Here is an 18,318-nt window from a genome sequence, read left to right as displayed (position 1 = left end):
GGGGACACGGTTAGAGCCTTGTTCCAGGAAGATCCCACATGCCGCGGAGCAACTAAGCCCATGCGCCACAACTACTGAGCCTGCGCTCTAGAGCCCGCGAGCCACAACTACTGAAGCCTGCGTGCCTAGAGCCAGTGCTCTGCAACAAGACAAGCCACCACCATGAGAAGCCCGCGTACCACAACAAAGAGTAACCCCCGCTACCCCCCTCTCGCTGCAACTAGAGAAAGCCTGTGCTCAGCAATGAAGACCCAACACAGCCAAAAATAAATAAATTAAAAAAAAATACAAAAAAACCCTGACACTTTCCTAGCAATAATGCAGGAAGCCTGGATCACAGGGATGAAGCGAGAGACTGGAGTTTAGGAAGGACACCTCTTGAGCAACTTCAGGATAGAATGGCAATGTGAGAGAGCGGCACACAAGCAAATGACACGCATAGGTAACCTGATGTAAAAATACTAAAATGTGTCTACATAACATGTGGGGAAACAAAACAAGAAACATTAAATGGGCGCAATGTGGACACTACCACAGTATTTCTTAAGCAGCATATCCAAGTCACTTTGGTCTCCATTTCATTTGCTTTGGAAATGCAGCCTAAAACAATGTTTATCTACAAAAACTATTTATGCAATAATCTAACACTTATGGCAGCCAGGAAGACAGTGCCATAGAGTTGAGTTACTTTTTAAATATTGACTGTCCGATTTTAAGCAGCGACAACTCTGTGTGATTCGTCACCTGACAAATTGCACGTCTTGTGGGTTTTTTTGTTGTTTGTTTTTTGTGGGTTTTGTGCGTGTGTGTTTTCTTTTGCAAGTAATGGTTTTGATGGACTCATTTGTATTTAGATGTCTATTTAACATCAGTCAACAGCATTTACTATGTGTTGGCCTGTTTCTTAGGCATTGGGTGTACAACAGTGAAGGACAGGGACTTCTCTGGTGGTCCAGTGGGTAAGACTCCGTGCTCCCAATGCAGGGGGCCCAGGTTTGATCCCTGGTTGGGGAATTAGATCCTACATGCCGCAACAAAGATCCTATGTGCCACAACTAAGACCCCGTGCAGCTAAAATAAATAAATAAATAAATATTTTTTTTTAAATAGTGAATGACAGAAGATGCCTGCTCTGTAAGAATTTACAGACTAGAAAGGAAGAGGGTCTAGTAAACATAGTAAATCTAGTATGTCTGATCAGTACCAGGGCCAGGACAAGGGGAAGCAGAATACTGTAGTGACTCAAGTCCAGAGAGTCAGGGAAGGCTTCTTAGAGGATGAGCAGAAATTAGCTAGGGAAAAAAAAAAAGGGAGGAGATATTCCAGGTGGTGGGAATAGCATATACAATGAATAGTTTATGCTATTAAGCTATTATTAGCTTAATTTAGTGCTATCGTGTTCATAGATTAATAGTTTAGATGAGTTCCCAATAATGAAATGCAAAAGGTGACATTTAACGACTTAAAATTTATTCAATTCAAAAGACCATGCTTTATTCTGATATGGATACCTTTCCTACTGTGGGGATATTATAATGTCATGTTTTCCGCAAAATGATAGTGACAGCAGATGGTAAGGTAATTCTTTAAAAAACATCTTTGGCAAAATAAAAGATTTTCAAACTGTGTTGATCCCTAAGTTTTACTAGTCTATGAAATAGAAAAAGAAGTTCATTCCCTCACCCTATATAAATGTTTTTTTTTTCTTCTTCTCTCCTTCTTTTTGGTTGAATAACACAATTACTCAAAAAGTCTACAGATTTGGATTTGTTAGTCCAAAGCAAACTGTTCTAGTACCATTTGAGCTGAGGGATGGGAATATAATGCCCAGCCCTTTGAGGATTCTAGTTAGTTGCCTGATAGTATCCTCTATAGAAAGTACTTTCTGAGCTCTTAAGCACTCCAAAGACCTGACGTTTGTTACTTGCGAATTTATTTTGAAACCCAGGTTCATTTTCTGGATTGTTTTGACATATTTCCTAAGATTTTTTTTTTAGTGCTTTGATTGAAAATTTTCTAGGTTTTAGAAATTAATTTGATAATTATCAAAGTGCCAGATGACAATATATATAAGCTGGCTTATATAGATATATAAGCTTATCTATATATAAAGATATAGATATATGTATTTGAATGTTTACTTAGTGCTGGAGACAGTGCTAAATAATCTCTAGTTATTCTACGTAGTCTTCACAACAACCTTTATAATTTTTAGATTACAATGCAGAGAGGTTAAATAACTTGCCTAAGGACACAGAGTCAAGAGATGGGTTTGTAAATAGTTGGGAGTGCCCTGTAGTTTAGCATATCAAAAAGATGAGAAAGTGCCTTTATAAACTCAAAAGCTGTCAAGAAACACCTTGTTTCTTGGATGGGAAGAGCCTTACTAAACTTCTGGAACAACATTACTAAACATATATGTCTGGATTTGAAAACCATTAGCAATTAACATTGTACACTATCTAAAGCTTACATTTAGGACCAATATTTATTCCCTTTTTTTTTTTTTTTTTTTCTCCTTGAGTACTCCCTAGATCCTCTCGGGGTAAAAGAGGAATGTCTTAAATCCATTTGTCTGTTAAAGGAAAGATTTAAAATGGTAAACACACACATACAATAAAAAACAGTGGGAGGAAAAACCCTTCAAGAATATGTGAGTTAAACTTTCTGTTAACTCTATTCAGCTGAATTTCAGAAGCATTCAGAAAGGGTCCAGCTGCTGCCTGGGAAGGCAGTTAAAAGTACTGGACATTTCAGGGCTTCCCGGGCTTCCCTGGTGGCGCAGTGGTTGCGAGTCCGCTTGCCGATAGAGGGGACACGGGTTCGTGCCCCGGTCCGGGAAGATCACATATGCCGCGGAGCGGCTAGGCCCGTGAGCCATGGCCACTGAGCCTGCGCGTCCGGAGCCTGTGCTCCGCAACGGGAGAGGCAACAACAGTGAGAGGCCCGCATGCTGCAAAAAAAAAAAGTAGTGGACATTTCATAATGTATGCAAATGTTAAGTCATTACATAGTATACCTGAAACTAACATGATATATATCAAATATATTTCAATGAAAGAAAAAAAAAGTAGTGGAGGAAACATGAGCTGGGAGACAGGTCTGAGTTCAGATCCTAGCATTTTGTTATCTTCATTATTTCTATTTTGTAGATGAGTCAATTTAAGCTCAGAATTAGTGGGAGTCCAAGTTGGAGACTAGGCTTGAAGGAGAAAAACTTTCCCCTGATTTCTAATGTAATGCTCAAGTGACTGATGGTGTAAGGAAAATGAACAGAGCTGATGATTAAGGGTAGGTGGGGTTTAGAGGGATATCAGAAAATCTTGTTCTAGGGCTATGGTAATTTTAAAGATTTACTTGTTTCCCTATCTCCTTTTTGAGTAGTGAAAGAGGTTTCAGATCCCTAGTGAAGTAATTAGCATGACGTTTATTTTTAAGCACACATATCTGAAAAGTCCTAGAAGGAAACAAATGTACCTATTTCCCATTATTTTTGATGCATTGATGCATTTAATCAAAGAAAATAACTTCACAAGTCAATGCTTTTAAAGAATTTATTTTTATTATCCTTTAAAGTATTTATTTCACATGTAACTACCTAATTACTGTGTATGAATGAAAAAATAATCTAGAAGTTATTCTTTCAAGCCCCGTTTTACGTATTTCATTTAAACAACAAAATTTTTTCTCCTACTGCTTTATAGTAAATTCTACTTTTCCTTCATTTCTATACCCTTTGGCTCAGTACTGTGTTTTGCAATATTGATGACCAAGTAAGCTCAGGATATTTATTTCCATCTGGCAGAGTTCAGCTTCTGCCTCTTGTTTGCTTTCTCCATCTGCCCACCCAGCTCACCATCTTTTTTTTTTTCCTCCTCCTTAATGGAGTTCGGGTTAACCCTCTCGCAGGCCTAATCCTTTTAGCAGGCTTACGCCTTCGTTTTTTTTTTTTTCCCTAGTTTTGCAAGTAGGACTTCAAATAAACTTAAATGTCTGTGCCTAATACTTTCACAACCTTCACATTTTACCTTTTTTTTGTTTTTATAAAGAACAGCAGAACGCTAAGGCTCAGATAGTTACTTGGATTAGAAAAAAAGGAAACAACCTTCAGTTTTGCGCGTAAACGGTGTAAAATGCATTACACAGATTTTTTTTCTTTTTACAGACTAAACTTATTACGGTTGCCATACTCCTCTTCAGTAACAGGCTTTCTTATCAGTTTTAACCTGGGTTCAGTAAGGTCTCCACTCTGACTCCTGAAGTTACTGAAACAGCAACCACAAAAGGCTTACTAACCTTTTATTTATTTATTTTGCAATTAAACTTTGACAAAGACATCCCCCAATCCTCCCTAAGGGTGGAGCATAAACGGCGCTGTGGCGTCGGCTGCACGTGTGCGAGGGGAACTAGGCTCCGGAGGCTGCAGGATGCCCCGCAAGAGCCGGTTCTCACTCCTTTTCTCCTCACTCCCTGTATCCTCAGCACTTGTACCCGCATCCCGCTGCCCCGTACGCTCTTCCGGCCTTTGGAACCAGCCACACAGACTCGGCGTGGGGACAGGATGTAAACACCGAGTACAGCTAGCGGCCGGTGCCGTGCAGGCCGATCCGTGCCGCCGGCGCGGGTGTAGACAGCCTGAGCCGGGCGGCTTTTATCTGCACAGCATTAAGCCTCCTTGCAGGCGAGCCCGGGCAGCGCACTCCTTCAGAGGACGCGCTGGCGCGGCGCCTAGACTTGCTGAAGCGAGAAGGAGGGGCGAGGGCTGGGGGCGGGGCTTTCACACGCGCACCCTGTTTCCTCCGTTCCCCGCCACTGCTCCCCCTTCTCCGGCTGCCACTCGGGGGTTTATTTGTTTACAAGCGGATTACGTCAGCTCCTCCCTCTCTTCCCGGTCTATGGGCCCGCCCCCTGGCCCCTTTTTCCCGCCCCCTCCGGCTCCGAATCTGCTTGCGTCACAATGGTGCGATCTCCGGAATGGCTGGAGTCGGCCGTCACGCTCCCGCCACGCCACTTCCTTTCCGCGGCGCTATAAAAAGTGATGCACGGCGCCTGCTTCTCTTTGCCGGTCTAAGCTGGAAATGCAATTGTTTGAACCTTCGGAAGCTGCGGAGCTGGAGGCGGAGGCGGCTGGGGAGGTCCGAGCGATGTGACGAGGCCGCCGTCGCTCATCTTTTCCTCTCTCCTGCCGCCTCCTGCCTCAAAAATAACTTTTTTACTATAAAGAAAGGAGAAAAAAAGTAGCCGTTCGCGCCTCACGCCCTCTCTCCCTCTCAGCCCTCTGACCTGTGAGGGAGCCCGGGGTGGCCGCTCCGCCGTCGGGGTCGCGCCGCCGAGCCCCGGCCGCCCCGGGCCGCCCCCGCCCGCCGCCCCCATGCATCCCTTCTACACCCGGGCCGCCACCATGATAGGCGAGATCGCCGCCGCCGTGTCCTTCATCTCCAAGTTCCTCCGCACCAAGGGGCTCACGAGCGAGCGACAGCTGCAGACCTTCAGCCAGAGCCTGCAGGAGCTGCTGGCAGGTGAGCAGGCCACGGCGGGAGGGCGATGGGCGCTGGGGGACGCCGCCGCACATCCCCGGGCCGAGCCGTCGGGGCCGCGGGAGTCTCGGTGGCGCCGCGCTCGGGTCCGGCCGCGGGACGGTGGCTGGCGCGCTGGGGGGCCGCTAACGGCGGGTCCCGAGGAGGCTTTGGGGGCTGGGCCGAGGGCGCTCCCTCCCCCCACGGCTGGCAAACCGAGGGGAGAAGAAAATAGACGCACAACAAAGAAACTAAAGCCGACCAAGTCTGGAGCTGTGGTCTTCGGACGGTCCGCGGGTTTGGGGGACAAAGGAGCCGCGGGGCTGGGGTTGGTTCGACGCCCTCTTTCCCCAATCCCGTCCAACCGTTGCGGGCTCGGCGGCCCGGCCCCGGGGTGGGAAAGCGCGCCGCTGCCCCGAAGCCAGCCCGGGACGGACGTGCAGTCTCCCCCCTCCTCCTACCCCTTCCCATTAATCATCGGATTTGTCACGGGTACAATTACAGCCCTGCCCAGAGCGTGGTTTAGGGTTGGTTGTTTTACTTCCCTTCGGGGTTAACAGTCTGGTGGCGCTTCTCTCCTCCAAAGCTGTAAACCCCATTGTGTGCGTCTGGGGTGGGGTGGGGAAGTAAACAGGCTCCCGGCTGGCGGAGGCTGCGCGCCTGATTCCCGTTTTGGCGGCCCAACCGGTTGGTTCCCGGAGATTGTTTTGTCCCGTACTACTGCTCTTTCTAAAACCCGGCCCGCGTTTCCCATCTCCGCACACGCACAGCCGCGAGCGCGATGCTGGGCATTTAAAAAAGTTGATAGTTCGCATTTTCACTCCAAGGAGCCAGCGGAAGAAGGAAACTACGGCGGGAACCAGCAGTAACGGTGTCTAAGCATTGTTTTCTCTGTTCTTTTCTTCTATAGAACATTATAAACATCACTGGTTCCCAGAAAAGCCCTGCAAGGGATCAGGTTACCGCTGTATTCGCATCAACCATAAAATGGATCCTCTGATTGGACAGGCAGCACAGCGGATTGGACTGAGCAGTCAGGAGCTGTTCAGGCTTCTCCCAAGTGAACTCACACTCTGGGTTGATCCTTACGAAGTGTCCTACAGAATTGGAGAGGATGGCTCCATCTGCGTGCTGTACGAAGCCTCACCAGCAGGAGGTAGCACCCAAAACAGCACCAACGTGCAAATGGTAGACAGCAGAATCAGCTGTAAGGAGGAACTTCTCTTGGGCAGAACAAGCCCTTCCAAAAACTACAATATGATGACTGTATCAGGTTAAGATATAGTCTATGGATGCATCATCTTATAATGGATGGATAAATTTGATTTTTGCTTTGGGTGGGCTCCTCTTGGGGATGGATTATGGAATTTAAACCATGTCACAGCTGTGAAGATCTGGCACAAGATAGAGTGGTAAAAAAAATTTTTAAGTGACAGTGCCATAGTTTGGACAGTACCTTTCAATGATTTAATAGCCTGTGAGTCCAAGTAAATGATCACCTTATTTACTAGGGAGTGAAGTCCTAGGGTGGTTTTAGTTTCTCCCAGACATGATACCTAAATTTTTACATCAGTCCCTTTAACGCAAATCTGTGTTTCAAAGAACCTTTCTCTGCAGTAGAACTTGCAGAGAAAATTTGCACTATGACACTTAAAGTTGTTATCCTTTCTGGCAGCTCAATAGGAAAGCTCAACATTTTAAACATGGTAGTACTGGAAATTTTATGACAAGATTTTTACCTAGCACTTAAATATGTATAAATGTACATAAGACAAACTAGTAAGCATGACCTGGGGAAATGGTCAGACCTTGTATTATGTTTTTGGCCTTGAAAGTAGCAAGTGACCAGAATCTGCCTTGGCAACAGGCTTTAAAAAAGACCCTTAAAAAGACACTGTCTCAACTGTGGTGTTAGCACCAGCCAGCTCTCTGTACATTTGCTAGCTTGTAGTTTTCTAAGACTGAGTAAACTTCTTATTTTTAGAAAGTGGAGGTCTGGTTTGTAACTTTCCTTGTACTTTATTGGGTAAAAGTCTTTTCCACAAACCACCATCTATTTTGTGAACTTTGTTAGTCATCTTTTATTTGGTAAATTATGAACTGGTGTAAATTTGTACAGTTCATGTATATTGATTGTGGCAAAGTTGTACAGATTTCTATATTTTGGATGAGAAATTTTTCTTCTCTCTATAATAAATTGTTTCTTATCTTGGCATTTTAATTAATCTCTTGTCATGATTACAGAGGTTCAGCTAAAAGAAATATATTTCTCAGAAGACTTAGTTTCTGTAAGCCATGTGAATGTCAGTTGCACACTGGTCATGCTGAAAAACATTTGATAAGGAGTGAAGATGATCTGTGTATACATATTTAGGTGTTGGAAGATAAACACAGGGGTAACATGCTTTTTCAAAAGTTCTAAAGTGAAAACATGGACACATTCCCAGGCTAATGAAATGAGGATAAGAGACAAAGGTAACATCAACCAAAAAGAATGATACTCAAAGGATTACATTTCACTGCTTCCCTGTTGAAGTGAAGATATAAATGTTCTATTCTGGCCCACCTTTGAAAAACAATTATTTTGCCCCATGGATTCCTTGTTCAATTAGAAAACCCTGGGGCAGGTGACCCGTAGCCTTAACCAGCAGGCTATAATCACTGCACAGAGATTGGTTGCTTTTTGCCTTTCGTCAGCTGCAAGATTTACATAAAAATCACTTAAGCTGGAATTCAACAAAAGGTATGTTTGAATTTTTATTCTGAAATTGAAATGCTGAGTTTTTGATTCCTCATTTTCAGACTTGTTTCAGATAAGTACTAAGAACCTAAATGAAACAAATGAACGTTGAATGCTGGAGTGTAGGTCACTCCACTACCCCATATGATAAAGCTTGTTTTTAATTCTTTGGCTGTAGGAGGACAACATGGTTTTTCAGTGAAAATTAAAAATGGAAAATTTTGTTTTTCTCTACACAAGTAACGTATTAACATATAGTGACTTTTGGGGGGTATTCATGTAAACATGTTCACACTGGAAATATGCAATCTAGGTTACTTGAAATCAGTAGTCCCAAATAAATTTGGAAATTGATTTCTCCCTGTAAGATTAAATTCTGATTTTGTAGCCACAGGAATACACAGCTCAACAAGCAGGTGTTTAGAATACAAAGGATGTTTGTGTACTTTATTGGCAGGCGGTCCTTGAGAGTTTGAATTATAACCACAACACATGGACTACCCTTGCCACTTACATAAATGGTTTTATTTTTCAGTCTGTTTTTTGGAATTCCCCCCCCTCACCTCCTCCAGTTTTTCAAACTTAAGTTTACAATAAAACAACTGATAGTATGGTTTCTACACAGGTGCTAACTGCTACTGTTTACCAACTGCATTTCATCTGGTAACTCCTTCAAAGCTAGGTAACTGATAAAGCTTTGCACACTGGGACCCGAGGCAAAGGATGACTTCCAGGCAGTTTAGGAATAGGTCAATATTTTAGTACCTAAAACTTTTTCCGATGGGGAGTCATTCTTCAAGATTTTTGACATCGGACTTTTTGGTACTTTAAAGAAATTTGGTGGGAAGAGAACTTAATGAAAACATTTTATTTTAGAATTCAGGTGATGTCTGGCATGTAAGGAGCTGTTAGAGTTCCTCTTTAAAAGACTTGAAAACATCTCAGACCTAGCATCCAGCTGTTTCCTGTGACTTTAACCTTAACATTCCCCAAACAATTGTCTCCAGGATAGTAGCTGTTTGATACATCTTTTTCATTGCTTCTGGGAACGTTTTGCGGAGCTATTTTGATAAAAGCATTTGAGTGTCTGTTGTATGCACAGGCAGGTGTGTGCCAGGCCTGCACACGTAGACATTTATTTACGTACACACCAGTGTGTTGTGTACTTTTTAAAAAAAACTTTAGTAGTGGTAGAATTTAAAGGGCTTTTTACACTGCCTGAGTTAAAAGATAGTTTCTTAGAGATCCTTTTAAGAAAGGGTGACTGCTTTCAATATCATTAGTTGCCACTGGCACCAGGGATTCATAGTTATTGGCAATAAAGTTTAGAAATAATTATTCTGAGTTTTAACAGGTAGTTTTAAAATTACTTCCTTTTCTCCAGATGTTAAGTACTGTCTTGGTCTATGACGCTGAATGAAGCAGGGCTTAAAGTGAATTGTGTGGCAAGAGTTATCCTAGTTCATGCAGCATAATGTGGCCGTTTCCCTGCAGTCTGGAATGAGAATCACGTGTCCGTACCCTTAATTTCCAATATTTCTGTAATGATAGACTGGAAAGGCGACCAGAAAATTGCTTTCTGGTACTATTGCACAAATGATTTCCTTAAGTCACTATAACTCAAATTGCAAATAATTTTGTTTTGTATAGGTGTTATAGATTACGGAATTGGCCTTCAAGTTAAGAGGAAGCAGTATTCCTGACTGTTGTAGTGTTTAATGACTAAAGGTTTTCAGACTCCCTTTAAACTTAGGAACAAATACATCTACTGTTAGACATTTTCTTAGGTGATTTTTTAACATACCTGATACTCTCCTTCCTCTTTGCAGAAGAGATATAAGACAACTGAAACAGTCTTGTATATTGAAGTTTAAAGATATATCCTCTCCACTTTGCAACTTTATTTCAGACAATGTGATAAGATGCTATTGATAAGCTATATAGGGAGATTTTGTCCAAAGTTTTATATATACACAAGAGATTTCAAAAAGTGTATTTTGGATTGTCTGAAATGGTAGCTTTCGTACTTATCTGAAGGTATACAGACTGCAAATAGTTTAGTCTCTTCTCTCAGTCTCTGCAGTCGAACTTTTGTATATGGCTGCTGCCAAAATATAACAATGGTTTATTTTTCATGTTTGGAACATAACAGTATGAAAAAATCTTTTGTAGTGAAATAGTTTGTACTACTAACCAAACCCAAACCAAGCTGCTTCACTGAGTCCTTAAGTAATTTACATTAATACAAGTGGGCCAGAGGAATTCATATGTTGAGTTATTTCTGGTTATTTCTATAGATCTTTATATTTTCTTCTGAGAATAGCAGGAGGTGAAGGAAGATCATTAAGCAAGATGTTAACTTTGGTATTTTTGAGATGCTCTTAAACAAGTAAGCCTTAAATTGTATTAATAGTGAGGATTGACACCATTTCCTCAGTGACTATTTGTGGAGTATATGACAGTTTTTTTGACTGCCATTTTAACTTGGTTTACCAGTTTCTTTTGGCATTTTTCAGTGTGTCAAACAGGAATAGAAAAATGGTAAGGCTTCCAGTCATAGTATTCTGAATTTTTTTTTTTTTTTTAATGCTTTGTCGTCTCATAGTTGAATAATCTTACAAGGAATGGTTTGGAGTTCAACTTCTGACTTTTATATGAGCCTTTGCATGATAATTTGTCATTTTAGTGTTGAAGATGCAGTGATCTTTTGGGAATTCTATAATAAAGTAATAATACTGAGGGAAGAACTGATTTGAGTCTAGGTTTGGATAAAAAGGGAAAGGATGGGGGAAATGAATAGTGGGAAACTTAGCTGACATGGAGGAATTTAAGGTTTGGTAATAAAAAGGCATTTGCTATGGTCTTAGGTGTTTATCAAGAGAGGTTTGTGCAGCATGGTCTTTGGCAGAGAGTTTGGGAAATACTACTGTAGGGATTCTGTAATTCATGAATCTGGGACAAAGTCTACATTCAGTTTGTTTGTGAACAAGCAGGTCAAACTGGTAGTGAGGTTTATGGCACATACTAAGTGGAAACTGGGCTTGGGGGAGGAGTGGATGGGAAGCATAAATAAAGCATACTCCTACAGGCATTTTTAAAGAATTTCAAATTAGTGTTTACTGCCTTTTTCTCAGTGTTTTATAAAGGGAAAAGATTTTTTTAAGCTGTTATAAACCATAAACCGTTCGATGATTATCTTTCCGGTACCTTTAAGTTGTGAAGGCCATTTGTGACTATATTCCTGGTGATAGAAGGATAATTGAGTGTAGGCCAGACACCTAACATCACAAGAGAAGGGACCACAAGGCTGGGAAAAGCAGTGGAGTTAACTGCATTCCTGTATTTGGAGAATATTACTTCAGACACTAATTATTTCAAACTGTACATTGACAGAAGACATGTTTACTCGTGGGTATACTTAATTGTCTAGATAGGTCATCTCCAAAGTTATTTTATATCATTCTTTTAAAATATCGTTGTGTGTGTTTTCATGTGTGTATGCAAAAGCACATGGTACATTTTTTAAACAAATGTATCTATATATATTGGGGATGTACTAAACATTTTATTGACGGGTGCATGAACAAAAATGTTTAGAGACTATTTCTCTAGATTATCACTAAAGTAGATGAGTGTTTTTCCCTCTCAAGAATAAGTTGTGATTATTATGTTCTTTAAGTGATAAGTCTTAAAAGAAGCTGTTGTAGCAATCCAAAGAGGGTGGTCTTGTCTAATTTTCGCCTATCTGCTTGAATCCTTAGTTGTAAAATCGAGACATCTTTTACAGCCAACAGATACCCAATATTAAGGGCTAATACCAATTCAAAATCCATATCCTCCTATATATTATGTATTGCTATGTGTTGAAACTCATATTTTATGTTTTTAGAAATTTTCTTTTTAAATGTTAGGGTTCTTGTAACATTTCATTTATTTGCATGGCTGTAAAAGGAACTGACTTAATGTAGTTGTACGTCAGTGATTAGATTAGTTTTAGCAATTATAGTTTAGCCAGAAATCCCCTGTATCTTTTCCCTCTTCTTCTGAGCAATCCCTAAATGTTTAGGAAGGAAAGATGACTAACCAATTGGACTTTATCTGAGGCGATTCTATATATGGGCATAAACCCAAAGTGATAATATGTGGCGGTTACGCTATAAGCAGGATTGAATGCATTTTCCAGTCTTGACTTACGGCAGTTTTGTCCCCTCACGTCAGTAGACTAAATGGAGTTGTATTTCCTGTAAATTGCACTTGTGAGCCTTCAGGTTACCAATGTACATTTTTATTTGACCTTCCAACAACTGGGTGAGGTTGGCAGGTGGGTAGGTCAGTATTTTTAAATGTTTCTTTTATGGATAGAAAACTGAGGTTTAGGGAGTTTAACTTGCACCAAAGCTAAACAGTTAGTAAATGGTTAATTCATAATTTGAACTCAGGCCTTTCTGACCCCAGAATCCAAGCTGTTAACTATTGGTATGTTGTGGTGCACGATTGATTTACCTTGTTTTCACATTGTTAGAACATGCATGTTTTAACTTCTCATTGCTAATTGACCATCATTGGTCATTTTCAGCCTAGAAATTATTTTACTCTCCATTCCCAGGAAGCATAGAAAGGTCTTAAAACTAGGCTTCTTTCTTTAGGAGGCAGTTGGGATTTAGTATAAAAAATACTAGTCTTGGACTTGGAAGAGTGAGTAGGAACTCATGCCTGTACCAGCTCCCAGCTTGTGACGTTGGACAAGGCGCTTAGCCTCTCTGAGTTCATTCACTTCTTACGTAAAACTGGAGATAAAAACATGTCTGTTGTTAACGTCAAACATGGGAAAACACATAGCAAGGAATGGCTGGATTCTTAGAAGGTGGATAGATACTCTATATCATGGAAACAGATGAAGGTGGATTTCTTGGTTTCTTGAAACTTTGATGGTGTCACCTGATTGTGTTTGGAGTTTCTTGAAAGTCTGCTTTAGCCAATAACTGAGAGAAATATACTTGTGTTTTTGAAATAATATAGAAAGGAAAGTGAACTGCTTATCCCTTCCTCCTACTTTTAAGGGTGAGAATACAGATAACCCAGGCCTTGCATATTTATTTATAGACTTTCCCTTAACACTGTGGTTTTCTGAGCTACATTCTCAGCAAAGGGGTGTGGGGGGGTGGGAATTCTTCAGATCTTTTATCTGTATTGAAGACACTTTAAATTGGGACAGGGATTGACGTTACCAAATGTGTATAGTGTATAGAAATGCAGCCCCATACAATGCACATTTGCATCCATTATCATCTTTAATCCTCACAACTCTTTGCTATATAAAATAAGTTGACTTTTCCCAGGGTTTGCAGTCCTTCCAGCCATATGTATTTGGCATGTTTTTGCAAGAGATTTTCAAACAGAACTCAGGGGTTCCCAATCTTCTTAATCTAGAGTGGTTTGAGTACTTCCTTTACTGCAAAGAAAAGCAGTCTTTTTATAAGTTACCAGTTTGGGTTTGAGTTTCTTCTTGTGATGTAACCTGATGCAACGTTTGCTTGAATCACTAATAATGTAATTGATTTCTTCTAGTCAGTCATAAGTGACTCAGTGACCACGGGTTCTTTTTGGTTTAAACTCAAGTCCCTTTTTCTATGTGAAGATGTCTTCATTGAATAGCTTGGTGCTAGGTTGTATAAAATTGCATAGCTCTATGAAGTACGCACTCAGCCAGCAGAGCTTCTTGCTAATTTATTTTGCAATAGTATATAGGAAACAAAAGGCCTCAAGAGACTTACAGGCAAAATTCCTTTAACCCTTTCAGAAGTCTTGCATCTTAAAGCCCCTGTGTAGTTCAGGCCCTGCTTGGAGTTCTGTGTAGCTTTATAAATTGGTCAGTGTGTTCCTATAGTGCGTAAGTTTGTGATGTAAGAATAAGAATAACCTAATTGAAACAAGGTTTGGGTGGCCAGTGTTGTCAGAACAGTTATCCCTTGAGACAGTAGTTATGGTTATAGAGTTAGAGATGACGCTCTTATGAAATATTGAAATAATAGATGTCCGCTCTCTTCTAACTCCCAGATTCTTGCATTTTCCTCATTGCCCTGTCCTTTAAGTCTGCTGGGATCCTTTTTTCTTTTTGGCCATCCGACTTGCGGGATCTTAGTTCCCCTGACCAGGGATTGAACCCGGGCCCCCACAATGAAAGCGCCGAGTCTTAACCACTGGACCACCAGGGGATTCCCTGGGATCCTTTCTAATGGTTAAAATATGATCAGCGTTTTGTCCTGTATCTGTTACATTTATAGAACACATACTTACTGAGTCCTCTATGTGTCAAGCACTGTGCTATAAGCATTGAGGATACAAAGGTAGTCACTGTCTCTGCCTTCAAGGGGCTTAGAGCCTAATGGCAGAGAGAAAATTACCCAACAAATGCAAAACTTGGACCTGAGACATAGGAAAGGAATGCGGTGGAGTGGTGTCCTGAGAGATGTGATTACCACAGAAAGGCTTCCCAGAGGAAGGAATACTTGAGCTGAGATCTGAAGGATGGGTAGGGGTTTAAATGAAGAAGGCAGGGAAGAGTGAAGTGTGTGCGGTGAATGAGAGGGATTGAAGGAAGACTGGTGTGTCTGGAGTGGAGAGGAATTAAGGAATGAGGGGTTTTTTAGGTAGAGTGACCATGTAATTTGATCACTAAGTTTATCAGCCAGAGTGTGACTCTTGAGAGTAAAACAGGATGCTATTAATAATTAAACCCAGACTACGAGCTTTGGTCGGAACACGCAGTCACCTCACTTTTATGGGCCATGTTGATATCTCTTTGAATAAGGGCTGGGCAACCAGCGGCACCTCTACTTCCTAGTGAACATGTCAGGGAGTTAAAACACCTTATCCAGTCCAAAAGGAACCCAAATAGACCTCAAAAGAGTGTTTTTCAGAACAGCTAGGTTGTAATGATTTGTTTTGGTACAGACATAAATGACTTTCATTATTTTAAAGGTTTAGCCTGGCAAGTTGGGTTTTAGTGTGTTATTGGATTAGAGGTACTTCCATGGTGTATGAAACAGCACAATTCAAACATATCTTGAGTGTTTTGCACATATTTTTGTTATAGCACTTGTCTTTTTTTTTTTAATTTTATTTATTCTTGGCTGTGTTGGGTCTATGTTGCTGTGTGCGGGCTTTCTATAGTCACGGCGAGCGGGGGCTACTCTTCGTTGCGGTGCACGAGCTTTTCATTGTGGTGGCTTCTCTTGTTGCAGAGCACGGGCTCTAGGTGCGTGGGCTCAGTAGTTGTGGCTCGCGGGCTCTAGAGCATAAGCTCAGTAGTAGTGGTGCACGGGCTTAGTAGCTCCGTGGCACGTGGGATCTTCCTGGACCAGGGATCGAACCCGTGTCCCCTGCATTGGCAGGCAGATTCTAAACCACTGCACCACCAGGGAAGTCCAGCACTTGTCATTTTGCAATGAGTGTTTATTTAAATAGAATTTTTAAAAAAGTTTCATTCTGGGTTTACATTTTGAGTGTAAGTACCTCCTGTACATAACTTTCAAGGTGTGAGCCACTTGAATTTTTCCCTCTAAATTGATGTAAGAACTTTATACGGTTAAATGCATAGAGTCCAGTGAATTTTGCACACCCATGTAATCCACACTCTGATCAAGAGATAGGACATCTCTTCTACCCCAGAAAACTCCCTTTTGAGGCACTTAAAATTTGATTAAGAAATATGGTTGTGGAGCCAGGCCTCAAATTCAAAATGAGTTGTTTTCTCTCTCCTTTTATAACTTTATTTTTGCTTCCTAAACATGCGGTAATGGTTACTTTAAACATGAAGCAAATTGTCGCCAGAAGAAACTGTTGCCTTTCAACTAGTTATGATTTAGTGGTTACTAATATAGTACATCCCTGCCCAATTTGCTATGGCTTTTTAGTCTTTTAAAGTGAGTAGTAAAATTTGAGTCATATCCCTATCACTGACTCACAAACTTACTAAGGATTGCCTGGTGTTTATTATTAGGCCGAAACTTCAGAATCTTGAGCAACTGAAAAAGATTGTGATAATGCCAAATTTACATAATATTCTTCCCTAGCCCCCCCCCTTTTTCTTTCTTTTTTTTTAAAAATTAATTAATTAATTAATTTATTTATTTTTGGCCATGTTATGTCCTCGTTGCTGCGTGCGGCTTTCTGTAGTTGTGGCGAGCAGGGGCTACACTTTGTGTGGTGCGCAGGCTTCTCATTGTGGTGGCTTCTCTTGTTGCAGATCACGGGCTCTAGGCACGTGGGCTTCAGTAGTTGTGGCACGTGGGCTCAGTAGTTGTGGCTCGCGGGCTCTAGAGCGCAGGCTCAGTAGTTGTGGCGCACGGGCTTAGTTGCTCCGTGGCATGTGGGATCTTCCCGGACCAGGGCTCGAACCCATGTCCCCTGCATTGGCAGGTGGATTCTTAACCACTGCGCCACCAGGGAAGTCCCCACCTTTTTCTTTTAACCTGATGACGTCAGTCTATAGTAGACTTTGCAGATATGGAGAGGAGACAAGCAAATCTTAAACCTGTATGTAGAGCTGAGTCCTACCCTTGAGTACTTCCTTCCATCTCAAAATTCTCAACTCCAGTTGCCAAGGAGCAGTTAGAATACTGACCTAAGTTACAGCACGATTAGTTGTGAAATTGATTGAACTCAAGAGCTGTATGTCACTGTCTTTAATAAAGATTCTTGAATGCAGAGATGGGAAGACTTGTTCTAAAGTGACTGTTAGTGAGTTTGGAATCTACTGAGGGATAGGGGAAAGGAGATAATTCATCAGTGATTGAAAAAGGAGTTTACTCCTTTTTTCCCCTGTAGATTTAATGTTCTAATTTGGAACCTGATCTGGAATCAGATCTTGAATTAAGTTTTTTTTTTTCCCGTGAGGATGACAGTGCATTTATTTTTCTTAGCAAAGTATCTGCTGCCAAAGCAGTGGTGGGTCATGATGGTGATGGTGACGAGCGGCTTAGACATTTCTTTCTCAGGGCAATACTGCCTAATATTTCACTACTAGTTAGACATTTTTTTCCCCCCTAAACTCTGTTTTAGAAAGAATGAGTCAAAATGTATAGAAGGTTAAAGCCATATGTGGTTAGTGGAGAGGCTTGTCAGTAACCCATTTCCAGTTGGAGAAGCCCCTTCTCTGATCACATATTTACATTACTAGCAGATTCATGCCTCATTTTTAAAAAGTTTCATGCATTAAGCACAGGAAAATTTAATATGACATTTCATTGTATGTATGTTGAGGATGATTTTTCCTTCCTTCCTGCCTCAGTCCTCTTACTGGCAAGTCTTCCTGTAGCACCAGACAGCTTTAGACTCCCCGCTCTGCTTCTCTGCTTCTGTAAAAATCAGACCTGATGCTGCAGGCACTTCCTGTAGACTTTGTGAGTGCTGGAACTGTGCCGAGCACCTATCTGCATCCCTTCAGTGACTCCTCATCACAGGCCTGTAAGAGCAGACGGATTGTTACTATAGTCACCTCTGATTCAAAGAGATCGTGGTATAGCGACATTATAAGACTTGCCCAAGGGACAATTTGAGGCTGGAATCCAGGTTTGTTTGAGGTCAAGCACCAGTTCCTAATCGATATCATGTCCCTGTGCCCTGCTCTCTGATCCCATAGTATTGTCATGGTTTGTATTCATGTCTGATTTTCCAATTAGACAGAAGGTCTTAAAGACAGGAACTCTTAGGCCAGAGCTTTAGAAGATGCTACAATTAGTTAATCTGCTTATTCATAAATATTTACTGAGCACCTACTATGTGCCCAGCATTGTTCTAAGCACTTGGAGTTATAGCAGTGAACCAAACGAAATTCATACCCTTAGAGTGGGAGGTAAACAGCCCAGTGAAATGTATGCTGTCTCAATTGGCACTTGTGCTGAGGGGCAGGGCTACTGTGTTGGTGCTGTGAAAATGGCCCCAGTCTTGCAGCATTGTGGGGATCCAGCAGAAAAGGGTGTAATACAGGGAAGAGGGTACTGTTGCTATTATTTATTTATTTATTTATTTATTTATTTATTTATTTATTTATTTATTTAT

General features: G+C 41.4%; 1 protein-coding gene across 1 annotated transcript; it reads left to right on the top strand.

Moving 5' to 3' along the window:
* Positions 1-5,042: 5,042 nt before the first annotated feature.
* On the top strand, positions 5,043-7,737 carry BTG1 (BTG anti-proliferation factor 1). The gene is made up of 2 exons (XM_029206245.1): positions 5,043-5,519; positions 6,427-7,737. The coding sequence occupies exons 1-2, from the start codon at positions 5,372-5,374 to the stop codon at positions 6,792-6,794; spliced, it is 516 nt and encodes a 171-aa protein (XP_029062078.1). The 5' UTR covers positions 5,043-5,371; the 3' UTR covers positions 6,795-7,737.
* The last annotated feature ends 10,581 nt before the right edge of the window (positions 7,738-18,318 follow it).

The sequence above is a fragment of the Monodon monoceros genome, unplaced genomic scaffold, assembly GCF_005190385.1.
Source record: "Monodon monoceros isolate NGI ecotype Baffin Bay Population unplaced genomic scaffold, NGI_Narwhal_1 Super_Scaffold_6, whole genome shotgun sequence".
NCBI classification, from domain to species: Eukaryota; Metazoa; Chordata; class Mammalia; order Artiodactyla; family Monodontidae; genus Monodon; species Monodon monoceros.
This window is presented reverse-complemented; position numbering and strand designations above follow the sequence as displayed.

What these genes read in the sequence shown, in the direction of transcription:
- BTG1 (XM_029206245.1), top strand. Translation starts at nt 5,372, where the DNA reads ATGCATCCCTTCTACACCCGGGCCGCCACCATGATAGGCGAGATCGCC. An exon ending in CCTGCAGGAGCTGCTGGCAG is followed by an intron (nt 5,520 to 6,426) that starts GTGAGCAGGCCA and finishes TTTCTTCTATAG; the next exon opens with AACATTATAAACATCACTGG.